Source organism: Lithobates pipiens, unplaced genomic scaffold, assembly GCF_037356315.1.
Source record: "Lithobates pipiens isolate NorthernLeopardFrog02 unplaced genomic scaffold, aLitPip1_a1.2 Scaffold_23, whole genome shotgun sequence".
NCBI lineage: Eukaryota > Metazoa > Chordata > Amphibia > Anura > Ranidae > Lithobates > Lithobates pipiens.
In genome coordinates, this window is record NW_027507785.1 from 74455035 (window position 1) to 74470862 (window position 15828).

Sequence of the window (15828 nt, forward strand, 5' to 3'; positions counted from 1 at the left end):
CAATCATAGCTCAGGCTGTGTAGTACACGCCCCACACTATATAAGGCCGCCAGCGCGGAGGCCTTGTGTAGTGTGTTGGCATCTGTAGCAGTTAATGGGTGTTCTGTGTACCTTCAACACAGTATACACCGATCGTTATCGGCCGATTTTTCGTTCTTGCTCTTCTGTAGTGGTTGTTGTCTGCGTGCCCTGACCGCAGTATACACAGCTATATTCACCTATATGTCTAGCGATATATCTATCTTTTATAATAGAGCTGTCAGCCAGTGTTAGGAGATTGTGCGTGCTGTCTGCGTGCTCTGAACGCAGTATACACCGCTATATCCACCTATCTAGCTAAATATCTTGGGGCTGGTAATGGGCAGGGAGGGCTACCCATGCCATTTTTCTCAATGATTTTCAACCATATTGCAGGAACCAGATATAACATTAAAACCGCAAGCAGCTTTAAATGACGTTATTTCCGTTAAATGTCATTTTGTGCAGGGACTGTTCTAAACACCGGAAACACGTGGCACTTCACAGGCATACTACAGACACACCCCAGGCACCATATTTAAAGGAATATTTCACTTTTTTTTTCATTTTAATCGTCATTAAAATCAGTGCTCCCGCCAAAACGGCCGTTTTTAAACGTTTTTTTTGCAGTGACCCATGTCCCCTGGGGCAGGAGCCAGGTCCCCAAACCCTTTTTAGGACAGTATCTTGCATATTAGCCGTTAAAATTAACACTTTTAATTTCGAACGTTCGAGTCCCATAGACTTCAATGGGGTTCTAACGTTCGTACGAATTTGGGGTCCGTTCGAAAGTTCTGGTGCGAACCGAACCGGGGGGTGTTCGGCTCATCCGTACTCACAACAGAGGTTAACTGCTGCAGTGCAGCTGATTAGCAAAAGAAAATGCAAAGGTGCCTTAGAGCATGCCAGTTCATGCGCATTGGCACTTCTGTACAGAGAAACAGAGTTTTCAAAGTTTATATGTGTCACAAAGTAGTAATGAGGATTGGCAAGTGTACTAAAATGATACTTACTAGGTTTTTCTTCAGTATGCTTATCTGCAAGGAAAGAAAAAGTTTCAATTAGCTGCAGGATCACTTTGTAATTCATCACTATTTCTTTTAAAGCTACAGTACTTGTAAAGGTATTAAGCTGAACAGCAACAAAATGTGGTGAAAAGAAATTCTCTTTTGGGGCAAAAGTGACCATTACACCTGTCTGAGCTTCTTAAACACTCTATTCCACAACCCTGGGCTTTATTAAGGACCTCTCCTTCCCTCTTTGCAGCTATAACAGCCTTCATTGTATAGAGACATTCTACAAGACTTTTTAGTGTGTTTATGGGAATATGTGTCCTCTCACCCAAAGGAGCATTTGTCTGGTCAGGGATGAGCTTGTGCATGTTTGGATGTCTGGAAATCCCTTCAAAATGCATCAGCCTGCAGGGACTACAGTGAGGTCCCCCCTATGCCCTTTTCTCCATTTAGTCTTGAAGTGTTTCACCATGGAGAATGGCCTGATGAGCTCTATTCATACCTATGCTTGTGAGTAGTTCTTTTTATCATATTTTTATTAAAACTTGTGGGCATTCCTAATATAATCCAATGCTTCTAGAAACAGGCCAAGATTATCAGTACTGGAAGACTGTGTCCTTCAGCATCCTGACAACCCGTCTCACATATGCCCTAGCTTTCCTCCATTGCTCTCCAACCTTCTGAACACAGGAAGTATCCATGTTCCTACCCTTAACCACTAAAGCCCCGGACCATTTGGCTGGCCAACGACCAGACCACTTTTTGTGATTCCGCACTGCGTCGCTTTAACTGACAATTGCGCGGTCGTGCGACGTGGCTCCCAAACAAGATTGGCGTCCATTTTTTCCCACAAATAGAGCTTTCTTTTGGTGGTATTTGATCACCTCTGCGGGTTTTTATTTTTTGTGTTATAAACAAAAAATGAGGGACAATTTTGAAGAAAACGCATTATTTTTTACATTTTGCTATAATAAATATCCCCCAACAATATATAAAAAACATTTTTTTCCTCACTTTAGGCCGATGCGTATTCTTCTACATATTTTTGGTTAAAAAAAATTGCAATAAGCATTTATTGATTGGTTTATGCAAAAGTTATAGCGTTTACAAAATAGGGGATAGTTTTAAGGCATTTTTATTAATAATTTTTTTTTACTAAAGAAACCCCTGCCAATTGGCTGACACCCTATCCATTCATAACCTGACTTTTCTAAGCCCTTGTCTATCTAATGTCACCATCATAACACCATCTAGCGACAGAAGAGAGAAAGTACAACAAGTCCATAACTAGAGAGGAATCAGTGGGTCTACTAATAATTAACCAGGGCAACTACCGTCTGGCAAACTAAATTTACTAGCAACCCTGTTTAAACACCAGAGAACTATGTGCAAGGAGCCTTTACTCACCCTATCTTTAGGCCAGGAGATTTTGTTTGAATTCTAAATATCACAGGTGCATGCAGTTAAAAGTAAAAATAATACTGCATACTGGATCATGGAGGTTGTATTTCCTTACTGAGGTATGGGTGGGACCACTCAATTTTTACTTTTATGAAATTATCTATTTACAAATAATCTATTTATAAATACATTGATCAGTCATGATTTCATGACCAACCATCTAATATTGAGCAGATCCCCCTCCAAAACATCCCTGACCTGTCACAGCATGGATGCTAGTAGACTTTTGAAGGTATGCTGTGGTATCTGTCAGTAGCAGATCCTTTATATCCTATAAGTTGTGCATGTATAGGGCTTGTTTTGCCAGCACATCCCACTGGTGCTTGATTGGAATGAAATCAGGAGAATTTGGAGGCCAATCAACACCTCGATCTTGTTGTTGTGTTCCTAAAACCATGCTTGAAACATTTTTGCAATGTGGCAGGGTGCATTATCCTGCTGAAAGAGACCACTGCCATCAGGGAATACCATTTCAATGAAGGGGTGTACAATGTTTAGGTAAGTGGTACATGTCAAAGTAACAGCCACATGAATGGCAGGACCCAAGGTTTCCCATCAAAACATTGCCCAAAGTATTACACTGCCTCCTCTGGCTTGCCTTCTTCCCATAGTGCATCCTGGTACCATCTTTTCCCCAGTTGAGTAACGCACATGCACCTGGCCATCCACATGATGCAAAAGAAATTGTGATTCATCAGGCCAGGCCACCTTCTTCCATTGCTCTATGGCCCAGTTCTGATGCTCACATGCCCATTGTAGGTGCTTTTGGCTGTGGACATGGGTCAGCATGGGCAACCTGACCGGAGTTGTGGATACGGAGCTCCACACACAGCAAATTGAGATACCCATTCTTTTTGTTTTTAAAACAGCAACTTCAGGGATAACAAGTTTACTTGCTGCTTAAAAAAATCCCACCAACTTTCAAATGCTATTGCAATGGGGTATATGATGTTATTTCTGTCAGTGGTCATAAAGTTATGGCTGATTTATGTGTATAAGCATTAGGTCTGACCATACTTTCATTTTTCATCCATAACTCATATAAACCAGTGCGTGTGACTTTAACCAATATTCACTGGTAGCAAATCAATCACTGTCGTATTAAACACATGTACTTGGTTAATTCACTGCTTTATAATTTTGTGGCTTAGCATCTATCATTATATCTACATTGAGGCTCCATTCACACTGTGGCATTCCGTTTTGCGGGCAACATCGGCACGATTCTGCCCACGATTCGGAAATGCCGCAAATCACGGGACACCCTTGTGATCCCAGTTAACTTGAATGACACCAAATCCCAGTGCGATTTGGGCACAATCGTCGCCCGACGGATTGCCGTAAGAGCTCAGTAAAATCACGCAAACAGAATCATGGGACGCTCAACGCCTAAAAGAAGTAAAAGAACTTCTTTTAGGCATCGGGCGTCCCATGATTCTGTTTGGGTGATGTTACAGTGATTTTACCATGATTCATCCGACGAAAATAGTAGCTGAATTAAGCCACAATTTGGTGCCATTCAAAGTAATGGGTATTGCAATGGCGCCCCGCGATTTGCAGCGTTTCCGAATCACGGGCAGAATCACAGGGAGTGCCATAGCGTGAATGGAGCCCAATGCCAGTTTAACTGTCTATATATTATAATTGTCATGTCATTTTTTTTTTTTATAAATGTAATGATAACTAATTTAGCAATAATGGTGAAACGTATAGATAAAGAAGCAGTGTCAGAGCTACTGTTAGATGGTCACAAAACTGTCTACTGTACTATGTTTTTAGATGTGTATTTCAAAGTCCTTGCTTCATTATTTTATATTTACTCTACAGGATTCAATGGTTGCCTTAAAGGATAAGTTCACCTTTGGGAACATGTTACATGTTCCACCAATTTTTCGTGTGGAACATGTAACATGTTCCCACTCCTGCAGCCTCTCCCCGATCCCCCTTCTAATTGTGACAGCGGGCCAGGGGTCTTTTTTCCCTGCACCCGCTGTCACAGTTTGAAAAGAACGTGGCCATGCATTGGACGAACTACAAGTATCAGCAGCCTTTGTGGCTGACAGCCTGTAGTACTCAACAAACTACCAGGGAGCTGGTGAGCGCTGTAGTAGTTCATTGATTCCTCCTGTCATTCAGTAACTGCCTGCCCGTACCATGTACAGGCAGACAGCTATACTGAGAGTCTGCAGAAGCCTGAGATCTGCTGATCGCAGGTGCAATGCTTTAGATGCTCCTAAAAATAAAAAATAAAAAAAACAATAAATGCAATTTTTTGTTACCTGCAAAAATGTGCATTTATGTATTTATATATATTTGCAAATATATTTGGAAGCCGCATTTTCTTATCATGACCTCTCTGTATAGTGCAGTCTAAATTCTTGTCTATGAGAGTCTCCATATTGGAGAATTATATAGCAATGTATACATTAAAGGTAGCTATACCTGGAGGGATCCCATTCCCTCTTTAAGGCACATGGACACAATCAGAGGCCAAAAATGCTGGACCTGCAGCAGTCGATCCAAAATCTCTTTCATTATATAAGCTAATTGAAGCTGAAATCTGATTTCTCCAGTCCCATAAACTTAGTAACAACTGGTATATTGACAGGTGTAGTGCCCTTTAATTTTATGCCACTCTTCTGGTGATGTAGAGGGTGGAGTCTGTGCCCTCGGCACCTGGCAGCTCTGGTAAGGGAAGGGAACAGGCTCCCCCTGATCAATGCAGCACTGTGACATGTGCATGAGAGTGGGAGATAAAGTCCTTTGCAGGGTTGGATTGCCAGGAGGAATAGATTTGGACTCAGAAGGGAAAAGGTGGAAAAACCTTACTACCCCTGACCTTCAATTAGCAGGTCTGTAGCTTGGTTTAGGTAGGCCCTTGGGGTCTGGGACTGAGAGACATCTTGTGTAAGGGATCATTTTTAGGGGATGCACTAAGAACAACAAGGAAGATGGTTGGATGCAAGGTTCCATGTTTAGGCACTGAGTGTTCTAAACTGAGACTGCATATGTGGAAGATATCATATTGTACACCAAAATTGCTGCAGTAAAGCAATTAAAAGCATGCGGACCGGACATTCTTTATTCCTGGTTGCAGGCCTACAGGCTGGAATATGTGAAGAGGCGGACTTCAGGCTAGGTGTGTGCAGGGGCTTCTTTACTATTGATTGGACCCTGGGCAGACATTTTCTTAGGCCCCCCCCCCCCCCATGCAATTTTGTACTCCACCTGCTCTGAGACATACAATAGCAGCTAGACTCAAAATCAGTTTACTAAATCAGATCAGGCAGTGATTGCGATTGGTTGCTAGAGGTTACAACATATCATTACCACTCACTGACTGGCTGCTAGAGGTCACAGTACACATTATGGATCACTTATTTAGTTGCTAGAGGTTACAGCACATGACTTCTGCTTGTTGTGTTGGTTGCTAGAGATTACTGTACATCAATACTGCTCACTTTAGCACTGCTCACTGATTGGTTGCTAGACTGTACTCAGGGAGGCATGATATACATATGAATGCCACCTCTATTTACATATCAATGTAAACAGTCCAATGCTATTAACATATTAATGCTGCCACTATTTACATGTAAACACAGGGTCTGCAGGTGAGTCATCTGTACATGACAATAGGGCATAGTTGGGCAGCATTAGTAACATGACTTCACACTGAGATATTGGGACACAGCACAGGACTAAAACTTCAAGGACAAGGGAATTCAAACTGGGATAGTTGGCAAGTATGAGGCAGCTGCTTTGGGCCCCAAAACAATGACGGGACCCAGGGCAGCTGCCCCTTTTGCCCTGCCTTAAAGATGGCCCTGGGTGTGTGAATGACGCATCATGTGAGAGTATCTCCAAAACACAATTATGTGAGTATTGCATCCAGAGAAAAAGCGGGGAAGGACCTGGGACAGCATGGTGGGAACCCCCGTCCAATCCAAGTCCCTTACATGCAAACTGCCTGAAGAAACAAGTTCTCTTGTTCCATGTTACCAGTCACTTTCCTTCTTCTATTCTCCCATACTCTACTGGGAGATTCTGTTTCTTTAAACATGCAACAAATAAATTTTTTCAGCACATTGATAAATAAACCCCAACACATTTCTTTAAAATGTACAGCTCACCGAATATACTCCGTAGACTCTTTCCCTCCCATTTTACGGAGAAAATTGTTTCTGCAAAGTACCACGTTGTTAGGAGCGTGAACAAGATCATCAGGATCCGTATAGCACCTGTGTATGAGGGGAAACAAATCAATTAAATACAGGCTGTGCATTTGTGAAGATACTTAACATCAGCAGATAGAGTGGGAGGGACACAGCAGTTCAGGCTGAACTTTACATAGCTGAGAACTGTGTTTTATGCCATCTCCCATCATTCTTTTTCTGTCTGCTCAGCATGGCTAATTTAACACAAATAATGCGGCTGCTACAGAGAAGGAAAAGCCAGGATGACAATTTTGACTATTTTACTACTGTGATGACTTATGTTATGAATACTAATATCATATCGCTTTCCTGTGGCGGCATATCAATTTTACACATCTTAAAGGGCAAATTTTTTCTTCTGAAAAAATCTGAAAAAAAAGATCATAAGGGCAGAAGCTACATGCTCAGTGAACCACATTGATTTGCACTCAGTAGCTGTAATTGGAGTCTCATGCTTATAAATGTAACTTTAAAGGATGCGTTCAGCTTTTGGAACATGTTATTTGTCTTTAGGGTGAACCATGAAAACATGTTCCCGCTCCTTCAGTGGCTCGGGATCCCAGGCCTGTGTGACAATATGGGGAGAAGTTCCCCGTACCAGCTGTCAGATTTTGAGAAGAGTGCGGCTGTGTGGGGCTCCGCCCACACAGCCACCTCATTCATTCACAGAGTTCTGACATCGCGGCTCCGGCCACTCGCAGCCCCGGAGGCGTGAACCCAGAAGAAATGCAGAATGTCAGCTCTCTCAACGGTGAACGGGAGGCGATGCCAGCAATTCGTTCTAAGGTGTTTCATAATGAGCTAGTATGCAGTGCATACTAGCTCATTATGCCTTTGCCTTATAGGTTTGTTTGTTTGTTTTTTTGTTTGCAGGGATACAACCACTTTAAGTAGGAGCAAATGGTATTGCTATAAAGAAAGTTGATACAATGCCAGGAAATAATTTCTTAGCTTTTAATGCCACTATGGCCTTCACAAATCTACAAGCTTAAGGGTCTTCAGAACTAAAAGTATCTGAGTTAAGAACCATGTCCATGTAGCAGAGGAGGACTGGAAACCTGTGGCTTGGAGGCAAAGACAACCAACCCTTTCATACGTAACTTCTAAATCTGGCCATATATGACAAGATTTTCTTTCCTTCTACCAAGAGTCACCCCGTTTTTCACGAGACCTTGCTGAAACCTTCTATCCCTAATATCCTTCCCAGGGCGAAATGTTGGTCCACCCGAGCTGGTACTAGTCAATGGGGAGGCAATTTTGGATTGCAGGAAGAGGAATAACCAAATTCATTTCCTGATAAAGTGGAAAGGGTATGGGCCAGGGGAAAACTCTTGGGAGCTCAAAGGCAATATTCACGCCAAAAGACTTATCCAGGTGTTAAAGAGCTCTCATCCTGTCAAGTTGGCCCGTTTAGGCATCCGGAGGCTTCCCATTGGGAGGTGTCAATGCCAGGAAGGGCACACTAGCAACCAAGATGGTGGCCAGTGAAGATCCCCTGTGCTTCATGTCCTGTTGAGAAGAGCAGCACGGGCGCGCTTGCATGCATGCGTGCCAATACAGAATGGGATGCCACCACAAGTGCACCCTGGTGACAGTCCTTGGTGCCAATGGGGCTATTTAAACTTGCTCATTCCCCAAGATCAATGCTGTCTGGTCTAGAGCGTTTCCTGTGTCTCCTGCTATCCGTTGCCTGTATCAATTCCTGTTGACCTACCCAGCATTCTCCTGACTACTCCTGCCATCTGCCTGTATCTGACCTTGGTTTGTTTTGATTATGCTCCTGCCTGCTCCTTCTGCTACCTCGCTGCCAGCCTGTACTGGATTACACTTCTGTATCATCACCTGTTCTGGACTTGTTCTCCAGTGTCTGATTCAGCCTGCATGCTCTATCCACGCTCCAGTCCGTGGCACCCAAGTACCAGCCTACTCCAGTCTCCAGCCTGTCAGCTGTTCCTGGTCGTCCTGCTGTGTCGGTGTTTCTCCATGGCGCTGCCTTCAGTTCGGTTCAGCTTTACTGCTAGCAACTCTGCCAGGCACTCGCGTGACTTTTCACCCCCACGCCTCCTGTCTGCTCTACCGGGGGCCTTGAGTCAGAGGTGTAAGACAGACTCTACTACCAGGTATGTGGCAACAGCTTTCTGTCAGCCATGTGTTTAGAGGTCTGAACATGGAGCAGATAGCTATATAATTCCCAAAATATGTCACTGATTGTGGGTCCCACTGTGATTGATGTCTAAATTGGGAAATTTCTCTATTTAGTGCCACCAGATCATCCTATCTTATTAGAACTGACCCAGGGAACAAATGCCCTCTACCACCCATTCCTTCCCTGCTGTGCTGCCTACAGCTGTTAACCAGCTTCTCCTTTCTATGAAAGATGGGGGTTTTCATTTGTTTTAGTGGGTAACACAATCAATCCTTCCTTACAGCTCGTATGTGATTCCACCCATTAATATCTGCCTTCAGCCTAGACCAGCCTTTTTTAACCTATTTACCATGGATCAACCCTTAAATTAACTTACTGGTGTCAGGGAAACAGGAACAGGAACTAGACTGTCAGTTTGGCTATTATTGGAACTGCCAGAAGAATCTCTCTGTCTGGACTATTTTCTTTTACTCTGTTTCTTTATGCCCCCTCCTCCTATCCCATTAGAATATCTGAAAGGTTCCACAGAAAAAAAAAAACATATTCATTTTTGTATGTACTAATGTGCAACATATGCTGTAATCCACTGAATTACCCTGCTTCTGGGATATAAAACAAAGGGTTCTAAAGAAGTTCCCTCAAGGTTCTGCCTTTGGTCCTCTCTCTAAAGCCCCATACACACTATCAGATTATCTGCTGAGTTTTTCCTTCAGATTTACCAAAACCATGTAGTAGAAGGGCCTGCCTGATTGCATACACATTGAAACTCCTAAGGTTTGTCTTCATATTATATGGTTTTGGTAAATCTGAAGGAAAAACTCAGCAGATAATCTGATAGTGTGTATGGGGCTTCATTCTCAATCGACACTTCTTCCCTGGGTCAGTTGTTAGCAATGGCTTCTAATACAATTTCTAAGCAAGACCAAAATCTATCTTTCTACCTTCCAGCTCACCCTATCAGTCTCCTAATGCATCAATAATTTACTAACAGACATATCAGTATGGATATTACACCACTTCCTCAAAGTCAGTGTATCCAAAACTGAGCTCATAATATTTCCTCCCCCATGTGCCCCTTCCCCTAACTTCTCTGACATGATTGATAGCATAACTATTAGTTCATGCCATCTCAATCTCCGCAACATCTCCAAAATACGTTCCTTCTTAACCAACGACACCACAAAGCCAAGGAAAAAAATTAAAAACACTAACAACTTAAAAAGCTGTCCACAACTCTGCCTCAAGCTACATCACTAACCTTTTCTCAAAATGCCATCCAAATTATTCCCTCTGATCCTCACAAAACCTCCTGTTCTTGAGCTCCCTAGAGATGTCCTCTGATCAGTGTTCTTAGGCTATGCCTCTGCTTGTAGTGTAGGCTGAGGACCTGGCTGCGCTGTCTGGCAAGCGTGCCTGAATCCTAAAACTGGCTAAACAGAATTAAAAATCCTTTGGAAAGTAAAACTATCCCCACAAATCTGTTTCAGCTGCATATTTAGCCATTTGCCTGTATTTCAGTTTTAACATCTCTTCCATTGCTCCAACTGCACACAGCCCCCCTAGCAACAGTTTTTGTAGGATTATACGAGATTTGTTTTATTTTTTATTAAATAACAGATCTTACCTATCCACCTCATAGTATTCCAGCAGGTCTGCAAAGGCAGTGACAAAGAAGTCTGTCTTTTAGGAAATATTCTGGAAAGATAATAATATAAGATGTTAGCTGAAAGAATCCCATTACTGTGAATATTTAATTCCTATTGTCTGATTTTCATCTATATTAAACTTGAATTTCAGGCAGATAAAAAGAGACACACAACTCGTTATTCATCATTAAATATATTTTTTTAAATACTGTCTCCGAATGGAGGAAGGACAAGCTATACAAACAGCCAATCAGTGGTGCTGTAAACCAAGAAGCATGCTTATAGGATGTGACAGAGAGATAAGCTTATCAGTCTGCTGCTTCTCCTTTTAACTGCCCAGTCATAGGCTAGGGAAGGGACAAGACCTGTAAGCATCTCTAAACTGCATCAGAGAAAAGTAGGTCTTCTATCATGCCAGACAAGGCTATGCTGTGCGGCAGAGCTATGCAAATCTCAGAACTGGAAAGGCAGTGGCCCATGGCTGGCTGAGCTCCCATTGCCTGCTGGGCAGAGGTCTTGCGATGGCCCCCTTAGGGAGAGGGATGGTGCTCCCCCAACATGGCATTATGTATACACAATATATCCTGCTAAGAGGACACCCCAGGGACTATATTGGAAAGAATGTTTCATTTTTATGCCTTTTCTTCAAAAAATCCAGACGGACCTAGAAATATAACATGCTTTAAATCTTTCAGGCGGAAATTTCTATCGGGAAAACCGTTCGACTGTATGCTGGTCCGACGGACCAAATACGACGCAAGGGCAGCTATTGTCTACTGGCTATTGAACTTCCTTTTCTAGCCACATCGTACGTCATCACGTTCAAAACAAACAGACTTTGGTCCGTTCATGTGTGAGCAAGTCCGTTCGGTCGGAACTCCGTCGGGAAGACCGTCGGACCTTCTCTGTCGGAAAGTCCGGTCGAGTGTACGCGGCATTAGGATCGGTTCACACTACTGAGAATGGAAAGTAGCGTGACTTATGGTGTGACTTTGCCAGGCAACTTCCTGGAGATATGATGACGACTTGATAAAACTTGAGTACTACTTTGTTGCGACTTTGAAGCAACTTTCAGGAAAAGCCTGGGTAATCTTCCTGTAATGTCCGAAAAAAGATGAGGATCTGACTTGGAGGAGACTTCCATTAATGTCTATAGACACAAGTTGGGTAGAAATCACCTTGAAGTAGTAAAGTAACCTTTTCTAACATTGGAGCGATTTCAGTAGTGCTAATTAAGACAGCTCTCGTTGACTAACATGGGATTTTACATGTCACGCGACTTGGGGTCCCACAAGTTGGATCCCAACTCATAGCAGTGTGAACTGAGCCTAAGTGCTCTGTGCCTACTGGCTGTTGAGAGCAGCGTCCTAAAGATGATACAGTGTGATGCGTTAAGGATTTTGCAGATGCTAAGTACAGGAAGAAAGATTTTTTGTAAATATTGTAGTGTGATGCAATACTCTGATGTATGACTTGCCAGTTCCAATTACCTGTGTAATGTGTATTCTCCCAGTCAATAAAATTGAGTGAGAAAAAAAAATCAAACAATTGTCTTCTTCGGAACCTAACTTATTTTTATTTTTTTTGAGGTTTACCATTCATTTCAATTCACTTTTTCATTTGTCATATTTAACCACTTGCTTACATTTTGGCCACAATTTATACTGCTACATATCTTTGGTAAAAATAACCCAAATTAGTGGATATTATTTGGTCTTTGTGAAAGTTAGAGAATCTACAAGCTGTGGTGCGAATCGCACAAAATTGATCACATCTGATGTACTGGTGGCCGATCTCGCTTCTTCTGACCCGAACAAGTCAGGAAAGTACAAATACCCCCCAAATGACCCCTTTTTGGAAAGTAGACATTCCAAGGTATTTAGTAAGAGGCATGGTGAGCTTTTTGATGTTTTCATTTTTTCCCCACAATTCTTTGCAAAATTAAGATTTTTCATTTTTTTTTCTCCACAAAATTGTCATTGTAATAGGTTATTTCTCTCACATGGCATGTGTATACCACAAATGACACCCCCCAAAAAATTCTGCTACTCCTCCTGAGTATTACAATACCACATGTGTGGGACTTTTTCACAGCCTGGCCACAGAGAGGCTCAACATGCAGGTAGCGCCATCATGTGTTCTAGGAACATAAATTACACATCTAACTTGTTGACTATTTATTACACTTTTGAAGCACCAGGACAATGACACGTGACACTGATGACAGATGGCACTGATATGTGGCAATGATGACACTTATACGTGGCACTGATGACACGTGGCACTGATGACAGATGGCACTAATATGTGGCACTGATGACAGATGGCACTAATATGTGGCACTGATGACACGCGGCACTTATACGTGGCACTGATGACACGTGGCACTAATAACGTGGCACTGAAGACACGTGGCACTAATACGTGGCACTGATGACAGATGGCACTAATATGTGGCACTAATACGTGCCACCGATGACAGATGGCACTAATACATGGCACCGATGACGCGTGACACTGATGACAGATGGCACTGATAAGTGGCATTGATGACACGTGACACTGACAACAGATGGCACGTGACACTGACAGGTGGCACTGATGACAAATGGCACTGATATGTGGCACTGATGACAGATGGCACTAATACGTGGCACTGATGACAGATGGCACTATGTGGCACTGATGACAGATGGCACTTATACGTGGCACTGACAGATGGCACTGGGGACAAATGGCACTGGGGGCAGGTGGCACTGGGGGCAGGTAGCACTGGGGAGGTAGCACTGGGGTGGATGGCACTGGGGGCAGGTAGCACTGCGGTGGATGGCACTGGGGGCAGGTAGCACTGGGGTGGATGGCACTGGGGGCAGGTAGCACTGGGGCAGGATGGCACTGCTGGGGGAGGATGGCACTTTTTTTTTACTTTTTTTTTTTTGTTAAATCGAAGCAAAGCAAAGCTGCAGCCGTTCATCTCTCCCCTCTCACACTCTGTCTGTGTGAGGAGGGAGAGCGGCGCTGAGAGATGATCTCATATGTTTACATATGAGATCATCTCCCATTGGACACGCCGATCTCGCTGTAAATGGCCGCTGTGATTGGCCGTTTACAGCGATCTGTGTTTGCCTGTCCCCGGGGGACACGGCAAACACAGAACTTCCGCGATGCGCACCCGCGGCGGCGCGCATTGCAGAAGTAAACAACAGGACGTCCAGGGACGGCCACCCGGACAAAAGCGCCTGCTCTACGGCCGTCATTCGGCTATAGGGTGGGCGCGAGGTGGTTAAGCCTGTTATCCTGTACATATTCCTACAAAGTTATTCAAATCATGTCCCGGCAGTAGGATTCGTTGGAGGGCCTAGCGATTTCAGATTATTTTCTTATTAATTATTCTCTTATTTATTGGGGTGCCCTCCATTCTGAACTTTAATTATTGATGATTTTCTTATTTATTGGGGTGCCCTCCATGCTGAACTTTTCTTATTGATGATTTTCTTATTTTTCTTATTTATTGGGGTGCCATCCGTTCTGAACTCCTGCCCACCTGAAAGCTTTGGATGTTCTTGCTAACCTTTATGTGTCATAGCCCTTCCTGGTGTATTCTCCATAACGTAAAATTAAATAAAAATTCCAACAGTTGTGTGGGCCCAGAAACTCAGACATAGCTATCTCACCAGTATAAATGCCAAAGAGATATAAGAAATCTTTAGGCAGTAAAATCTGGAACATCTGTTTTAGGTGGACTGACTGTTTAAAACATAAAGTATAGCAGTTTTAATACAGATCTGTCCTGAGAAATGTTATATTTTTATTATAATAATTCATATTATAAAGGAAAAATCTACACTAAATTTCAAAGTAATTTCAGACTTTTGGGCAACATCTGTAATAGTGTTATTGTTAAAAGTAATGTTAGAAGTGGTAGAAGTGTCTTATTAGACAAACCTGTTATATGCATGGTCATTCATGAGCTAATAGTGCCTGCCACCAACCCAAAAATATTTAAATCACACGTAAATTTAAAGCGGAGGTCCACCCTAAAGTGGACCTTCCGCTCATTGGAACCTCCCCCCCTCCGGCGCCACAATTGGCACCTTTTAGGGGGGAGGGGGGTGCAGGTACCTGTACAGTACAGATATCTGCACCCACTTCCGGCGTAGATTCTGCAGAATCTACGCCCCTTTCCGAAAGTCCCCCGCTTCCTGCTGGGAAACACACGGATCCCAGAGACAGCGGGGACCATCCTTATTGCGCAGCGCGACTCGCGCATGCGCAGTAGGGAACCGGGAAATGAAGCCGAAAAGGCTCCACTTCCTGATTCCCATACCCAAGATGGCGGCGGCAGCACCCGAGAGACGATCGAGAGATCGGCTTCGGGTGCCGACATCGCGGGCGCGCTGGGCGGGTAAGCGTCATTATTTTATAAGTCAGCAGCTGCAGTATTTGTAGCTGCTGGCTTTTTTAAAAAAAAACGGCGGACTCCCGCTTTAAGTCAATACACTATGCTTTATATGTATATAATAAATGCTATAATTATGCACTAAATTAAATTAAATATAGACTTACAGTGAGAGTTCTGTGCCTTCCACCATGCCTTCCATGTTAGTTTTTTTTAGCCAATGACCTGTTATACTAGATTTACAGGTTAGGGCTACACCGTGTTATTCACAGAAGCTGTCTTTTCCACGCCTCTGATTGCTATCCTTTTGTCTTTTATAAAAGGTGTTCCTACTTAGATTAACTGTTTTTAGGAAGTTATTATATGAAGGGTCAAATCTCAGATTTACTCAAGACTGTTTAACCAACAAATTCCCAGGTTTTAAAAACGTACATTTGCAAACACAAGCGTTACGCATTTCAAAAAAAACATACTGATTTCTGCAAAGTTGTTTTTGTAACGTTAAAGTGGTTTTAAAGGCTCAAGGTTTTTTACCTTCATGCATTCTAAATATTCTGTGTGCAGCAGTCCTCCCAACCCCTCCCAGTACTCACCTGTGTTCCCTCTCGATCCAGCGATGCGCACAAGAGCTGAGCTTCTCCCGCATCTCTCATTCCTCATTGGCTGAGATGCCAATCACTGTCAATAACAGCCAGTGAGCCAATGAGGAGGTAGTGGGGGCGGGGCTGAGATGCGGCTCTGTGTGTCTTATGGACGTATAGAGCAGAGCACACACCATTTCCCCAAAAGCATGTGGCTTGCTATTGGGGGCACTGGCTGAAGAGGAGGAGCCAGGGATCTGAAAAGAGGAAGATTGGGGCTGCTCTGTGCAAAACCACTGCACAGAGGTGGTAAGTATAACATGTTATTTGTTTTTTAATTAACCTTT

At 43.2% G+C, this 15828-nt stretch overlaps 1 protein-coding gene across 4 annotated transcripts in view; it reads right to left on the reverse strand.

Moving 5' to 3' along the window:
* The window catches only part of FAM3D (FAM3 metabolism regulating signaling molecule D), an 82291-nt gene that overhangs the window by 37368 nt on the left and 29095 nt on the right, over window positions 1-15828 (reverse strand). For all 4 annotated transcript variants that reach the window (XM_077451895.1, XM_077451897.1, XM_077451898.1 and 1 more), the window contains 3 exons: window positions 10480-10550; window positions 6626-6733; window positions 1032-1055 (listed from right to left, as the gene is read on the reverse strand). In XM_077451895.1, coding sequence (XP_077308021.1) covers window positions 1032-1055; window positions 6626-6733; window positions 10480-10492 — 145 coding nt within the window. In that variant the 5' untranslated portion in view covers window positions 10493-10550. The remainder of the gene's footprint in view (window positions 1-1031; window positions 1056-6625; window positions 6734-10479; window positions 10551-15828) is intronic.